Here is a 15147-nt window from a genome sequence, read left to right on the forward strand (position 1 = left end):
CCACCGGGGGAAGAAAAGGGGGGTGGGGGAGAGGCAGTGTGTCACATTACTTTCATCCCCACGTTACTGCCAAGATTCTTAAAAAGCCTAGACTCCCCCAAAGCCTAGTGGTAATTGCTCTGTATCTAACAGCAGCTTTAGGTGTCAAACATCAGTGTCCCCAGTGAGGACGGTACACCAGCCAAATAAAGGACAACAATTCCAAGTATGTTAACATTTTGATTGTCGTGCTATCCCGCCAGTTGACTCTGAGACACACATGGAGGATAAACACATGCTCAACATTTAATGATGATTTATTTTTCAGGTTAAGAGGTTTTCAAGTACGTATGTACAAGATAAATAAAACAAATGAAGCTCCGAGAATCGCTGTAGTGCAGAGTACGTAAATATACAGGGTCTGTTCCTGGGATACCAAAACTGTGTCATCAAACACCAAGAAAAACATTCAAGGCGAATGAGACCACCATGGCAAGGAATGAAGACATGTGAAACAGAACAAGAGAAACCCCCCTAAACGTCAGGGTGAAACTTCTTTTCTAGGCCCCCCAGGCTGGTGGCTTTCCTTTTCTGAGTTCCGTTGTTTGTTTCTGGCTCACTGCCGGCCTCTGGTGGATTATCCAGGCTCTCCTCCTCATCAGCCTTCGAGAGAGCAGAGAGAAAGACAAGGAGCCGGGACTGCAGGCACCGTGAGAAAGCAAGCCAGCCCAATCATCTTCCATGGTCTTTGGGGCCCTTTGCACTTAATATGCCCTCCCAAAGCATTCTTGTCAATCTCTCGTAGGTTTTTCTTTCTCTTCCTTAGGTAACCTAACTGCCACACAGTCTGAAGGACACTGTAAGTGAGCAATAGTTAGGGCGGGCTCATCACTCTGTCTCTGCAATCCGTACTTGGGATGGCCCCCTAAGAAAGGTCCATTCCCGGTCCCTACCCTGAGCTCCCACAGTCCCACAACTAGAGCGTCCCTTCTTGGTGTTAAAAAAAAGAAAAATTAGAAAAAATCACCTGAGCCACTCCCCTCTTTGCTGACTAGCCCCAAGGAGTAGGAAACAATGAAGCAGCAGAAATCTGCCCTCTAGTGCTGTCTGCTCTTAGGAGCTTGTAGTGGACAAGAATCAACTAGCCACTCCAGAGTGCAGCACAAATGTAACAAATCTAATAAACACTATTTATACCTATATAGATATGTACATATATGATGTGGTACCCCCCGAACCAGAGTTTTTTCCAAAGCTATGTATTAAATTTTTTTTTTTTTTACAAAACAACCTTATCACCTTCAAAGTACTCTCCATTATACTTAATACATTTGTCAAATTTGCGATTCCATTTTTGGAAATCTTTTTCAAACTCATCTGTTTGGATGGCTAACAGCACCTCGTTTTTTCCCTTCACCTCTTCTAAGTCGTCAAATCACTGTCTTTTTATGTCCCTCTTTAGCGCAGAAACAAAAAAGTTGCACGAACTGAGGTCAGGTGAGTCAGGTGTGTGGGGCAAGAGAGGCATGCTGCTTTTTGCCAAAAACTGGTGCACTGAGATGGGTGTGTGAGCAGGTGCATTGTTGTGGCAAGACCAGTCCCCCGCCTGATACAAATCAAGCCTTTTGTCGCACATTATTATGCAATCTTTTTAAAACCTCTAACTAGGAAGCTTGATTAACAGTCTGACCTAATGGAACAAAATCCAAATGCACTATGAGTCGACAGACGACATCTTCATCAGTTCGGGAAGTTGAGGGATGTCCAGAATGAGCTATGTCATCAATCGACATTTCACCTCTTTTGAAATGAGAAAACCACTTGTACACTTGAGTTTTTCCCATAGTGCTATCTTTGTAAGCTGTGTTCAACATCACAGCTGCACACTGTTCTGTGAAATTGGCCATCACAAAAAAGGAGATTCGAGCACACAAAAAAATTCACTGTGACCAGGGAGAACCTTCCCAGGCGATGCCACTGGGTGCCCTAACTTTAGTGAGTTGCTCAATGCTCACCTAGTGGAAAAAACGCATACTACAAAAACGCTGCTCTGCCCAGCACAACTCCGGTGTTTGGGGGGTACTCCCTTGTACACTTGAGAGGCAGACAACAGTAGTGGGAGCGAAGCTGTACAAATGTCATACCTTCTGCCTCTGTCTTGCATGCTTCTCCGTCCAGTCCCTGGCATTCTTGAGGAAGACCGGCTTATTATATTTATATTCTGAGGACTGAGAGGAAATAAAGAGAGTCCATGGAGAGAACAATGATTTGTAACAGTAAGCTCCGGCAGCTGGAGACAGCTCTCAAAACCAAGCTCACTGCCATCAATCGACTTTGACTCGTGGCGACCCTCCAGGACAGGGCAGAACTGCCTGTGTGGGTGTCCTCGATTGTAAGTCGCACAGGAGCAGAACACCTCCAGTGGCTGGACACTGAGGGGAGCACTTACTATGTCAGCCATGAGTGGGTCATCAGGGTTGGGCTCTGACATAAGCAGCTGAATGGAAGTCAGCACAGTGGCCAGGTTGAGGGACGGCCTCCAGGCACCCTATAGGCAAAGAGGCCGTTGCATTGGTATTACTACAAACGCGACCTTCTAATGCAAGCTGGAAGGAGCCAACTGAGGACCAAAGAAAGCTGTAGCGTCAACCCTCTCCCACCACTCACTTTGGGTGGCAGTTTGAGAACATCCAGACAAATCCTCCCAGCAGAGTCAATGTTGGGATGATAGATTGGAGTCAGAAATCGGATCTGAGGCGGCTCAAATGGGTACCTTTGAAAGTACAGATCAGTGGACATATTTTCACCAAGACAGCTTTTTAGTATATTATAAACAGTCACAAATATTACAGGGGGAAATGTTGGTACTGTGGACATATCATGAAGACAATCTTTGGGAGGCAAACCTTTCCTCTGTCCAACTTCCAACTTTCATTATGGCATTTTCAAACGGTCAGCAGTTAAAACCATGGTATCACGTTCATCGACTCAATACAACTATTCATATACCACTGCCTGGACTCAAGCCATTTCTCAACTACTTCCTACTTCACCAACAATTCTACCTTATACAGGTACGTCAAAAAGTATTGCCACTAGAGGTCCAGTTCATACATGCACGAGTCTATTCTAACCCTGCGTAAACACGTCTCCGCAATCGGTAGACAAGTTCTCTCAGCAAGCTACTTTAGTCTCGTTAGGTGCCTTCAGAAACAGCCCAATAAAAACATTTGCTCCTGAGAGGATCTGCTGGACCAGTTAGATTCAAAGCAGAGAAGTCAGCTTAGAAGGTTAGGGCAACTGTTCTGGGGGATTGTAAAAAATATATATATGAAGGACACAAAATACAGGGGCTTATTAAGAAGAAGTTTGTAGAAAACTGAAAATTTCCTTGATGAGCAAAGGGTCAAAAAGTTGTATGCGGGAATTTTTCTCCATCATGACAGTACACCTGACTTATTCGTCAAGGGCTGTCCGATGAGAATGTCATTGGAAACCTTGCCCCAGTCACTACTGTCCCTAGTTTGCTCCTCAGACTTCTTTTTGTTCCCTAAACTCACAGAACATTGAAAAGAAAAAAGTCTGAGTCTCTCCAGGATGCTCAAACAGCTTTCTTCACTAAACACTGTTCCCATCAAGCTGGTTCTAACACAGGACAAAACCCTGCGTGTGACAGAGTAGAATTGCTGTTGGGTTCTCTTGCCTGTAATCTTTACAGAACAGGTCACTAGGCCTGTATTTCGCTTAGGAGTTGAGTGCAAACTGTTTGAGACACCCAGAGACCTCTAAGTGGCACTGAGTCATGATAAGAGCTAGGATTATAACCCTAGGTCCTTTAATCTCAAGGTGGAAGCTCTGATTTCCTACATTGCTCTCTCTTCCAATAGAATCAAACTCACACTCACCTCTCGGGAATGATCACTTCCAGGTTGAAAACACCTTTTGCATATGGTGTGTTGGCCCCACCTAATATTTCTTAAAAGAAAACAGTAGAAGGGAGTCAGATGACTCGAGTCACCATCACACCACGGGAACCGACCGAGGTCTACTGTCCCCGTAAAGAAGCAGGGTCCAGATGAGCTTGTCTCTCTCCGGGTACTGACAAGTCCGGCAATGCACCGTGAAGCCTACGGCCTCAACAAGCCGATGGTGTCACAACCAGGATCAAGAAATGCTGGCCACACACCAAATACAACCTTGCAGGTTTGGTGGGTTTGGGGTTTTTTTACGGACTGCGATATTCTAATCATTTACACTTCCTGCCTGGAGTCACCCGTTTGAGATGGTGACCTCTGGCCTCATCATTACTTCAGAGCTGATGCCCAAATCCTGGCTATAAATTAGAGCAAACGTTATAATCAAAGGCCAGAGAGGCAAGAAATGTCACGTAAAACTTTCATGCGTGAAGGCAATGAGGACATACAGGTGACGGCACAGCAGCTCCCTCCTTTAGAAGATACAAATGATGGCTGTCGGCATGGGGTCAACAGGCATGAGAGGCGATGATACCCACGAGCTTGAAGGTCATTCCTCTGGTCCTCTTGCCAGCAGGTGATTCCCGGGGGCGGCTCTGTGGCTAACAGGCTCAGCTCCCTCTTCAGACGCGTGGCTCTCTGCATGATCTCCCGGTAAAGGGAACCGCACACAGCTCCCCACTCTGTACTCCCAGCTGGTGGGACTCACTGGAGCAAAAAAGAGGTGCCTACAAAATGATCGTCAGTCACAGTTACTGTAAGTCAAGTCCCTCCACTTTGCTTTTCTTCTTCAGGCATGTCTTAAGTTATTCTTGGCTCTTGTCTATGGATTTTAGAATTGTCTAAAAAAAACCCCAACAAACCACACATATATGTACAAACATAGAAAACTGTGTTTTGGTTTCAATTGTAATACCATGGACTCCATCGGCCTATCTGGGAAGAACTGACATCTTTGTGATATTATGTCTGTTAAGTCCTGAGTGTGATACAGTCCTGTACTTAGGTCTTTTTTTGATGCTTGTCAGTAAGTTTCATAATTTTCGTTATATAGATCTTACCTTTTGTTGGACTGATACTTTATTTTCTGCCTGTTTTCTTACTACATACATAAATAGTTGATTTTTAATTAAAATCTTAGTGATGGGTGGATAAACCAGCCATAATTCTACATTATTTCTTCCTTTCCTATGCGTTTCCTTGATTTCTATTCTGGTTGCAGATTGCAGTACAACGGTGACTGGAAGAGCCGACAGCTGGTATTCTGACCCTGTCTAAACTTAAAGGGAAAGCTTTCAATATTATGCTATGGGTAAGACTGGCCTGCAATTCTTTCTCTAACAGTTTTATTGGGACATAATCCACATAGCATACAATTCAATAGTTCAATCATATCAAGGAGAGTTGTACAATCATTACTACAATTTTAGAACATCGATTCTTTCTCCTCTTAACTATAAATCTAATTTCTTGAAACATTATAACGCTAGTCAAGTTTTCCATTTCTGCTTGAGCCATGTGGCAAGTTAAAAATGTCTAGGAAAAAAAAAAAGAAAAAAAATGTCTAGGAACGTATCTCACCCAACTTTGAAATGTCTTTGCACAAAGCGATCTGTCTCACATCTGCAATCATGCTTTCATTTTCATTCCTAATGTTTCTCTCAACCATCTTTTTTCTCAACTCAACTTATGCAGCAATGTGTCAATTATATTACGCTTGACCAAGACTAATAAAGTCCTTGAGTAGAAATTTTCTATTTCGGTAATTTCTGCTTCTAGCTTTTATTTTTCCCATCTTTCTGTACGTCGTGTGTTTCTTTGAGGTGGTATTTCCGACCATACACTGCCTTCCAGGTACTGCTGCATCCCCTAGTTCGCTATGTACAATATTCTTCATGCTTCTCTCAATGATTTATAATTTTCCATTATGATTTCTTATGACATCAGTTATTTAGAAAGAGTTTCTCAATTTTCAAACACATGGTTTTCTAGTTATATTTGCTATTGATTTTTAATGCGTGATGAGGGCACACTTGTACAGCCTTTGCAATGTCTTGTCTTGTTCTATAATATTCATCTCATGCCTTAACGGCCCATGGGTGCTTAACACAAATATCTATCCTGAGTTACTGGGGGCAATGTCCCATGAGACAAGTCTGTTAATTGTAGTGTCTGACCCTTTTATAACCTATTGATCTTTTTCTTCCATGTGATTGATTTATCAATCATTGTGAGTGATGTTTCATTGGCAGTAGATCACTATGATAGTGAATAGGTCCTTTATTTCTAGTAGTTTCTCTTATATATTTTAGGGTGAACAGGCAAGCTCAGAATTCCTACACATTCCTAGTAAATTATAGCTTTTATCATTATGAGAACCGTAGTAACGCTTGTTCTTCATAGAACGTTTCCTATAAAGCTCTCCTCTGGTTGGCATTTGCCTGTGATATGACTTTCCATTCTATGATATGACGTTTCATCTTTCTGCACCCTTAAACTGTAAGTGTGCCTTTAAAAAACCAGTGTTCTAACGAAACGGATCTGTTGTGTTTAGCACACTTAACATTTATGAATATATCATTTACCAGCTGCTGTAGAAACAGCTGAAATTGTGACCTTTGAATCCCTAGAATTTACAACACGAGTCGGCTGTTGTGTGAAAAGTGGGGCGAGTCCTCAGCAAAGCTAAATACAACGACCGTCTAAGAAAACAAAACAAAGCACGACTCCGGGGGGTCGAGTCCGACTGGAAGCGGCCCTACACCGAGCAGAACCGCTCCGTCGTGTGTCCCAGGTTCCATCCTCTTCCTCCCTCGGAGCGGCCGTGGGGTGAAAGGCCGACGGCCCGGCGGGCCGCCCCGAGCTGCAGCCACTGCGCCACCACGGGACCCCACCTGTCCCTGCCCCCCAGCAGGAGGGCGACGGCCCGCGACGCAGCCTGGGAGAGAGCCTTTCAGTCGCGGCTTTCCTCCAGCTCTCTTCCCAGAAAACGGAAACTCTCCCATTAGACGGAAACGGGCTCCTTTTCCACCCTGTTCCCTCGGGGCGGCGATGCCCCCCTCGGGGCTGCACTTCCAGCTGGGACATCAGGGAACCCGCCCTTCTTACCTGCGCGCGCTCGCCCCCCGCCACAGCGCGTGGACCGCTGCTCACCCGCGCCGGCGCGCCCCGGACGAGGGCGTGGCTCCGCCTCCCGCCCTGTGCGGACTGCGATTGGTGCGCAGCGCGCCCCGGGAGGGAGGCGCGGCCGCTTATTGGTCAGCGCTTCGAGCTTAACTTCCGCTCCCGCGGCCTTCGAATCGGAGCGCGCGCAGTTTCCCCGCTCGCCCTGGAGCGCAGAGTTGCTGAAAAGAAGGAGCTGAGGCCCGGGGCTGCGGGCGGGAAGTCGGCGCGTTTCTGTGGTGGACTGAGATCTGCCGCCTCAGTGGTGGTGGTAGCACCTTGCATTTATACATCATTCTATCGTCACTTGTATGCCCCAGCACGGATTCTCACAGCCATTCGGTTGAGAGTTGGTTATGGGAATGACGTGCCCTGCTTGTTATAGTTGTTAGGGGCTGTGAAATCGGTTTTGTCGTACAGCGACCCTATTATCTGCCACAGAATGAAACACTGCCGGGTTCTGTACCATCCTCACAATTATTAAGTCTGAGCCCATGGTTGCAGCCACTGTGCCCATCCATCTCGGCGAGGGCCTTCCTCTGTTTCACCGCCCTCCACTGTACCAAGCACGAGGTCCTTCTCCAGGGACTAGTTACATGAGACAAATTCTCGCCATCCTTTCCTTTAAGGAGCAGTCTGACGGAACTTCTTCCAAACCAGGTTTGCTTGTTCTTTTGGCAGACCATGGTACTTTTCAATATTCTTTGTCAGATCAGAATTCAAATGCATCAATTCTTCTTTGGTAGCCCTTATTCGATGTCCCACTTTCACACGCACAGGAAGGAATTGAAAATATCATAGCACACTTTAGTCCTCAAAATAACATCCTTAATTTCCAACGTTTGAAGAGATCTTGTGCAGCAGATTTACCCAATGCATTTTGTCATTTCCTCTCTTGATTGTGATTCAAATTGGATGGCCTCTTTGGGTTTCCCCAAAGAGTGTAAGACCAACCTCTAGAGACAATCCCCCAACTCCCTGAGAAAGATAATTTCCGCTTGACAGCTTCTCTACCAACCCTTCATCCCATAAATGTGTTTATAGATGCATTTTATTTTGCATGTTTGGACTGTTAACCACAAGGTTGGCAGCTCAAAACCACCAGCCACTCTGAGGGAGATAGACAAGGCTTTCTACTGTAAAGAGTTACAGTCTCAGAAACCCACAAGAGCAGTTCTACCCTGCCCTTTCGGGTGGTAGTGAATCAGAATGGACCAGCTAGCAGTGAATTTGGTATTGGTTTGGAAGGGTTCAAGTGGACGCTTAATAACAGTCACTTCCTAACTTTGGAAGTTGATGAAGACTTTGGAACAGTAGGCAATTACTTGCTAGGGGTAGTGCAAACGGGCGCCTTCCTTTGAGTGGACATTTAGAAGACACAGATGGCTTTTAAGCCCTTTTCCAGCTCTGGTGATAGTGGCTGAAGCACTTGACTGCTAACCAAAAGGTCGGCTATTCAAGCCCACCTGCCGCTCTGTGGAAAAAAGATGTAGCAGCCGGATCTTGTAAAGATGTAGTCTCCGAAACCCAAAAGGAACAGCTGTGCTCTGTGAGTCTGAATCAACCGAAAGCCAATGGGTTTGGTTTGGGCTTTGGGTTCAACTGTAAAACTGTACTTCCAGACCAAAGAAATGTCTATTTATAGCTAAGCCAACCTTGCTTCTCAGAGCTGTCTGTACCGAAGCAAATGCCCCAATGAACTCAGGGATGGCTCCGACCAGCCTGGAATCTGAAGGATGTGGCTGAAACTGGACCAGCCTTTGGGAATGCTAACTGACTGCATGGATAAGGTGAGGGAGGGGATGGCAGTGGGAAGCAAATGACCTCATCTCACTCCTCTTACCTCATTTTGTGACTTTGGAACAGTGGTGCTATAGGAGGAATGGCTATATTTGTGAACATTATTTTGGTCACTGCAATACTTTCAAATTGGTGCTAAGGAGTAACTGTTTCCCGTGACCACTGTGCGGTCTGTGAGCTCCCATTCAGAGACTCGCAGCTCCACGAGGACTGTCCACGAGTCTACCCCGAGGTGCCTGTCCATCGTTTTAGAAATAATAGACCAACTAACGTCCTGGCGGGTTATATACAAAGACTCCTGTAGCGGTACAGTCCCCTTTCCAGTGAGCTGCTAGGGTTTCGCATTCAATGTGAGCATGTACTCAATGTAGCGAAGAGCTTTTTGTCAGAGTTCTGGACTTGCGACTCCTTTTACAAACTAATTTCCTCCGCTTTACTCCCATCGATGCCTTCCTAACCGTAACCGTGCCTCAATTCTTGTTCTAGCCTCAGCACGCCAATGAAGTACTTACTTGGTGATTCTCTAAGAAGCAGATCTTTAAAACTATGTCTAGGAAAAGGCAGAGACTGTGTGATGTCTGGTGGAAGCAGGTAGCATGACCAAGCAAGCAACCCAATGGAAAGGCTTGAAGGAGACGTTAAAAGAAACTCCAGAGCTAAGGTGCGGCTTCCTGCGTCCACCAGAGGGCGGCATTGAACCACCTGGCGGGAATCGGGCTCCGCGGGATGCGTGGATGCACTGCACGCACAGGTGTCCTTGCTTCAGAAAGCAGCGTGTTCCAACGTGGCCATTCAGTTTTCTAAAATGTGGGCCTAGGGAATTACTGCTTTATAGAACGTCTTGACTTAATTAAAGAACACATCAGAACCGTCTCACCTAGTACAAAAAATTGCATTTTATGTGTATAGAATTTGACAAGATGTATTCACTTCCATACAAATACAAGGGGAGTCTTGGTGGAACAGCGATTACATGCTCGGCTGCGGACTGCAAGGTGAGGCGTTTGAAACTACCATCCACTCCTGGAGAGAAAGACAGGTTTTCCACTTCCATAAGGAACAATCTCAGAAACCTACAAGGACAGTCCAACCTTGCCCTCTGGGGTCACTGTGAATCGGATTTAACTTGGTGGCAGTGAGGGCTTTTAACAATATATATCCAAGTATAAAAATGTTTTTTCTTTAAAATATTTACTTTCAAATTTCAATCACAATGTTTGCTTGGTGAGATGAGTGTGCGAGTTTATTAGTCAAGGGGGAAGAGAAGTTTCAAGTAAACAACAACAACACAACAAAAATAGGAACTCTGATAGGTGTGACAAAAAAAAACACCTTTCCGGAACATCCTAATATTGACACTGAAGTCTTCTTGCTGAAATTTAAGGTGCTATCTCTTGGGAGAATAAAGATTTAACTTGGACTTGCTCATAGCCTCTTTTTACAATGAGAACTAATTATTTTTTTCTTTCCTGATGCTGAATCAAAGATAATGGAGACATGGAAAATAAAATTGCCTCTAAAAAGGTGCCCATTTGAAGGCCAAATAGCCATAAAAGATACAGCCCAATTTTATGTATTTTGAAAGCAGCAATCATTTTTCCCAGGAGGGTTCTCTGAATGTGGTGCATTTGGGTGACTAGCAGGAGGGTGTCCCCTGAAATCTTAGCGGTTGTTGTGTGTGTTATGTGGCAACAGGACCCGGCTCTTCCTTGTGCATTTCCTTGTCAGATTGGTAGAGTTTAGCTAAGAATGGTTTCTTGAAAAGGGTCAGGCTTCAATCAACCTTCTTTCCTATCTGATTGAACATCAATATTTCTTCTATCCTTAAGGGAGAATTCTATTTGGAAGCTGGCGGGAAAGTTTAATTGTTCACAAGTTTAACTTGGAATAAGAAGAGATGCTGTGTCGACAAGTGAAAAAGTCAATCTCATCAAGAATTTTATTTTTTTTAAGGTCATTTTATTGGGGGCTCTTACAGGTCCTATAATATACATGAAGTGGTTCCAGCATATTTGTAGATATGTTGCCATTATTTTACAAACATTTACCCTCTAGCTGAGCCCTTGGTATCATCTCCTCTTTTTTTCCTACCTTCCCTCACCCCCCCCCCCCCGGGATCCCTTGATACACTATAAATTATTATTATTTTCATATCTAACACCAACCACTGTCTCCCTTCATCCACAGTTTCTGTTGTTCGTCCCCCTGGATGGGGGGGTGGGGGTGGGGGTGGGGAAGGTGTTCATCCAGAACTTCAATTGCAATAAATGAGGAAGCATGTTGTGTGTTGACTATACCTTGATTATTTTATGCACGTTGTTACCCACCATTCGCAATGCTGCTCTAAGGCTTAAATCGTATTTATAAAGCATTGGAAATAATCCAATGAAAGCATACATTAGATGCTGTCTGTAGTTGCCACCGAGAAAGCTCTGACTCATAGACACCCTTTGTATAACAAAATGAAACACTGCCCAGCCCTGCACAGTCTCATCGTTGTTATGCTAGAGCCCATTGTCACAGCCACTGTGTCCAGCCATCTCCTGGAGGATCTTCTTTTTTTTTTTTTTGCATTGACCCCACTGCTGTAGCAAGTATAATATTCTTCTCCAGGGACTTGTCTGTCCTAGTAACATGTCCAAAATACATGAGACAAAGCTCTTCATCCTCATTTTAAAGAACATGCTGGTTATACATCATCCAAGACAGATTATTTGTTCTTCTGGCAATCCACGGTACTTTCATCATTATTATATTTGCAAACACTTGAATTAAAATGTGCCAATCCTTCTGCAGTCTTCCTTATTCCTTGTCTACTTGCACATGCATATGAGGTGATTGAAAATACCATGACTTGGAAACAAAACAAAAAAGAACATACCATAGCTTGGTTCATGTGCATCTTAGTCCTCGGATGACATCTTGGGTCTTCAACACTTGAAAGGGGTCCTTGTGCAGCAGATTTTCCCAATGCAATGTGTCCTTTCATTTCTTTGACTGCTGTTCCCCTGAGTGTTGATTGTGTATCTAAGTCACATGAAATCCTTGACCAGCTTTCTTGGGAACCCCCAGAACAGGTATCGTAAGCTCTTCTGTTTTACTGTATATGTCTCAATCATGGCTGGGATCCTACTTCAGGAGTCCCACTTGTAATGAGGATATATTAATTGCCACCAACCATGTTTGGATGACAGATTCCTCTGACCTCTCATGTCCTTTTTAAAGCGCTGGATCTCAGCAAACCTTCTTAGACACCAGTATCGCCTTGTGCTAATGTTCTCCCTCACCCAGATGGTAGGTCTCTCTAGTTGTCTTGTCCTTGTCCCACTTAAGGATGAATAAATGTTCCCATTAAATAAAAAAAAAGAAGGAAAGAAAAGAACAGAATGTCCTATGGGCTGCCAGAGGAACAAACACATTTATCTTGAAAGAAATACAGCCAGAAAATGCTCCTTAACAGCTAGGATGACGAGACTGTCTCATGCACTTGTTTTCTGCCTCCTTTGAGCAACTCGTTTATTTCAGTTTGTTCTCCAAGAAGGACTCTTAATGAGATGGATTGACACAATGGTTCCAACAACGGGCACAACTAGGATGTTGAAGCCCTGGGCCACATTTTGCTCTGTTGTACAGAGGCCGGCTGTGACTTGGAACGGATTCCACAGCGAGCACCTAACAATAACTCTCAAACTCACAATTCTGACTCATTGTGACCAAACAGGACAGGTAGAACTGCCCCTGTGAGCTTCCAAGCTTGCAACACTTGGGGGAGTAGAGAGCTTCATCTTTCTCTAGCAGAACTGGCTGATGGGTTTGAACTGCTGACTTTGTGATTAGCAGCCCAACTTGTAATCAGTACTCCACCAGGACTCCCTAACCACAACAATTTATTGTGAGCTGATATGTGGATTAGGCATTAGGTTGCTAATTGGTTGGCAGTTCCAAACTGCTAGTTGCAAGAGGCAGAGGAGGCTGCCTGCTCCTATAACGATTTACAGTCTCTGAAGCTCTAAGTGGGGTTGCCATGAGTCAGCTGGGTGGTAGCAAGTTTGCTTTGGGTTTTGATATGTGCCAGGGACAGTACCAGGCATATACAGTATTACCTCATTTGATCCACATGACTATCCTGTGATCTATTATTACTCACATTTCACACATAAGGAAACAGGCTCTGAGAAGTCATTTATACAGAAGAGTCAATGAATGGATATTTGGATTTAAAGCTTATACTCTTTCCACTGTACTTCTCAAGTATTTGTCAAGACTTTTTGGGGGTCTAGAATAAATGTCCTGTTGAAACTGTTTACATACGACTGTGATGTGTAATATCATATGTGTACATATGTTCCTTCATGCTTCCCCCTCCCCCCCGCAAAACATTTACATTTAATAAATGTGGATTTGGGATAGCGATTCCAAGTTTTTCAGGTACTTTGTGTCTGTTTTCCCCACGTAGAAAATAGGGACAATTACTATCCATTTTCCAGCCAAAAGAATGAAGTGATGATTTAGGAGCTAAGATTAGAAGCCATAACACGAAAAAACTACGACTCCCAAAATCCTTAGTGGAAGCTGCTGACACCAATTCAGGGCACAACCCACCCTTTAGGGAAAAGGTGACCCCGTAGGGAACCGCGGCAAGCAGTCACCAGGTAGTCCTTGCCTCTTTTCGGCTGCATCCAGGGATTTGTAGTTCCCCGAAGGCCACAGCGTGCCCTTAGTGCCGGTACTTTACTACAAGTCCCGTGAGGACCCGGGGCCCGGGCAGCGCCTGCGCGTTGAGGTCCGGGGAGAGTGCGGGCGGAGCTAGTGGCGGGAGAAGTAAAGATGGCGGCGCAGGGGTCTCCGCCTTCTGCGCCCGGCTGAAAGGCTGTGAGGGAGGCGACAGCGGCGACGGGAGTAGCAACAGCCATCTAGCAGCGATACTTTCGGCGGCAGCAGCTGTTGAGGCCGGAGCAATGGCGGAGCTGGAGCACATAGGCGGGAAGCGGGCAGAGTCGGCGCGAATGCGGCGGGCTGAGCAGCTTCGGCGCTGGCGGGGCTCGCTGACTGAACAGGAGCCCGCGGAGCGGCGTGGCGCGGGACGGCCGCCGCAGAGTCGTCGCGGGAGCCCCAGGGTGCGCTTCGAGGACGGTGCTGTCTTCCTGGCTGCCTGCTCCAGCGGGGACACCGACGAGGTGAAAAAGCTTCTAGCCAGAGGCGCCGACATCAACACCGTCAACGTGGACGGCTTGACAGCGCTGCACCAGGTAACTCCCTTCTTGCTGCCGGCGTCCAGTCTCCTGCAGATGAGCCCGAGACACCCGCGAGCTACCCCCTGGAGAGGGTTCTTGTCGCGGTGGCCCCCGGCCCCCGGCATAGACACCGGCCCGTGTGGACTAGCCGGTTTCATCCTTGGTCAGTTTCCTCCGCCGATCAAGTCTCTTTGCGACCCCAGGGTCTGTACCTCAAGGAATAGTGTCATCCAGCTGCCTGGTCAGTGTTTGTATTTCCCTCCACCTCCTTGGGTTGTCATGGTTACTGGAGACCGGGCCCTTGGTGTTATCCCCAAAGATTAGTCCTCTTCTCTTGTCTCGCGGCGTGCCTGTACACCACGCCAGTCACCTGCAATCGTCAGTGTCTTGCCTGATGGCCTTTCAGAAAATTCTGTTTTCGTGTCTCTATCGTGAAATCAACGAGAGACCAGCAGATCTTTTGCAACCACACCTGTTATTTTGCTCATATGTAGTGCTTCCCTACCAGTTTGTGTCTCCCCTGGGCTCTGCCTTCTAGAGTGCCCGATGGCATTGTCGGGGGTGCCCTCTCCGCTTCTTCCCAGCATTGCTGACCTCCCTAAGGACTTCCTCTGAGAACCCACCCTCGGGATCACTTAGCTTTGTTTGATATCTACGGAATAACTTTTACGTTTATCTTTTGCTTAAGGCCCCCTATAATAACAATTACAGGCCAGCATGTATTTTAGAAAGTTTGCGGAAAAATTCCTTTATCATTTCATTCCGCTTTTCCACACACTTTTTGAAGCTCCCTCGTGTGTGTGTGTGTGTGTGTGTGTGTGTGTGTGTGTGTGTGTGTAAACACACACAGTTCTCCAGTCTGAGCCCTGAAGAGAAGGTCATTTAGTCCTATCATTTAGTTTGAGATGATTTGGGCTCATCTCTTGATTGAAGTTTAATAAAGGCATTTCATTTACAAGTATTTTTTTAGCAACACACTACCAGTATTATTAAACAGG

General features: G+C 45.7%; 2 protein-coding genes across 4 annotated transcripts in view; one reads left to right on the plus strand and one right to left on the minus strand.

The window, feature by feature from the left end:
- Window positions 1-278: 278 nt before the first annotated feature.
- Window positions 279-4617, minus strand: UBE2T (ubiquitin conjugating enzyme E2 T). The gene is made up of 6 exons (XM_004699807.2): window positions 4493-4617; window positions 3885-3954; window positions 2647-2752; window positions 2429-2527; window positions 2124-2207; window positions 279-642 (listed from the first exon to the last, which is right to left on the minus strand). Exons 1-6 carry the CDS (start codon window positions 4596-4598, stop codon window positions 514-516), a joined length of 594 nt encoding a protein of 197 aa, XP_004699864.1. The 5' UTR covers window positions 4599-4617; the 3' UTR covers window positions 279-513.
- Window positions 4618-13728: 9111 nt separating this feature from the next.
- The window catches only part of PPP1R12B (protein phosphatase 1 regulatory subunit 12B), a 274039-nt gene continuing 272620 nt past the window's right edge, over window positions 13729-15147 (plus strand). For 2 of the 3 annotated variants that reach the window (XM_045298253.1, XM_030887784.2), the window contains exon 1: window positions 13729-14164. In XM_045298253.1, coding sequence (XP_045154188.1) covers window positions 13874-14164 — 291 coding nt within the window. In that variant the 5' untranslated portion in view covers window positions 13729-13873. The remainder of the gene's footprint in view (window positions 14165-15147) is intronic. The other variant, XM_004699808.2, reaches the window with a different exon arrangement.

This window comes from Echinops telfairi, unplaced genomic scaffold, assembly GCF_000313985.2.
Source record: "Echinops telfairi isolate 266 unplaced genomic scaffold, ASM31398v2 ScPeMD7_7424;HRSCAF=8462, whole genome shotgun sequence".
Lineage (NCBI taxonomy): Eukaryota > Metazoa > Chordata > Mammalia > Afrosoricida > Tenrecidae > Echinops > Echinops telfairi.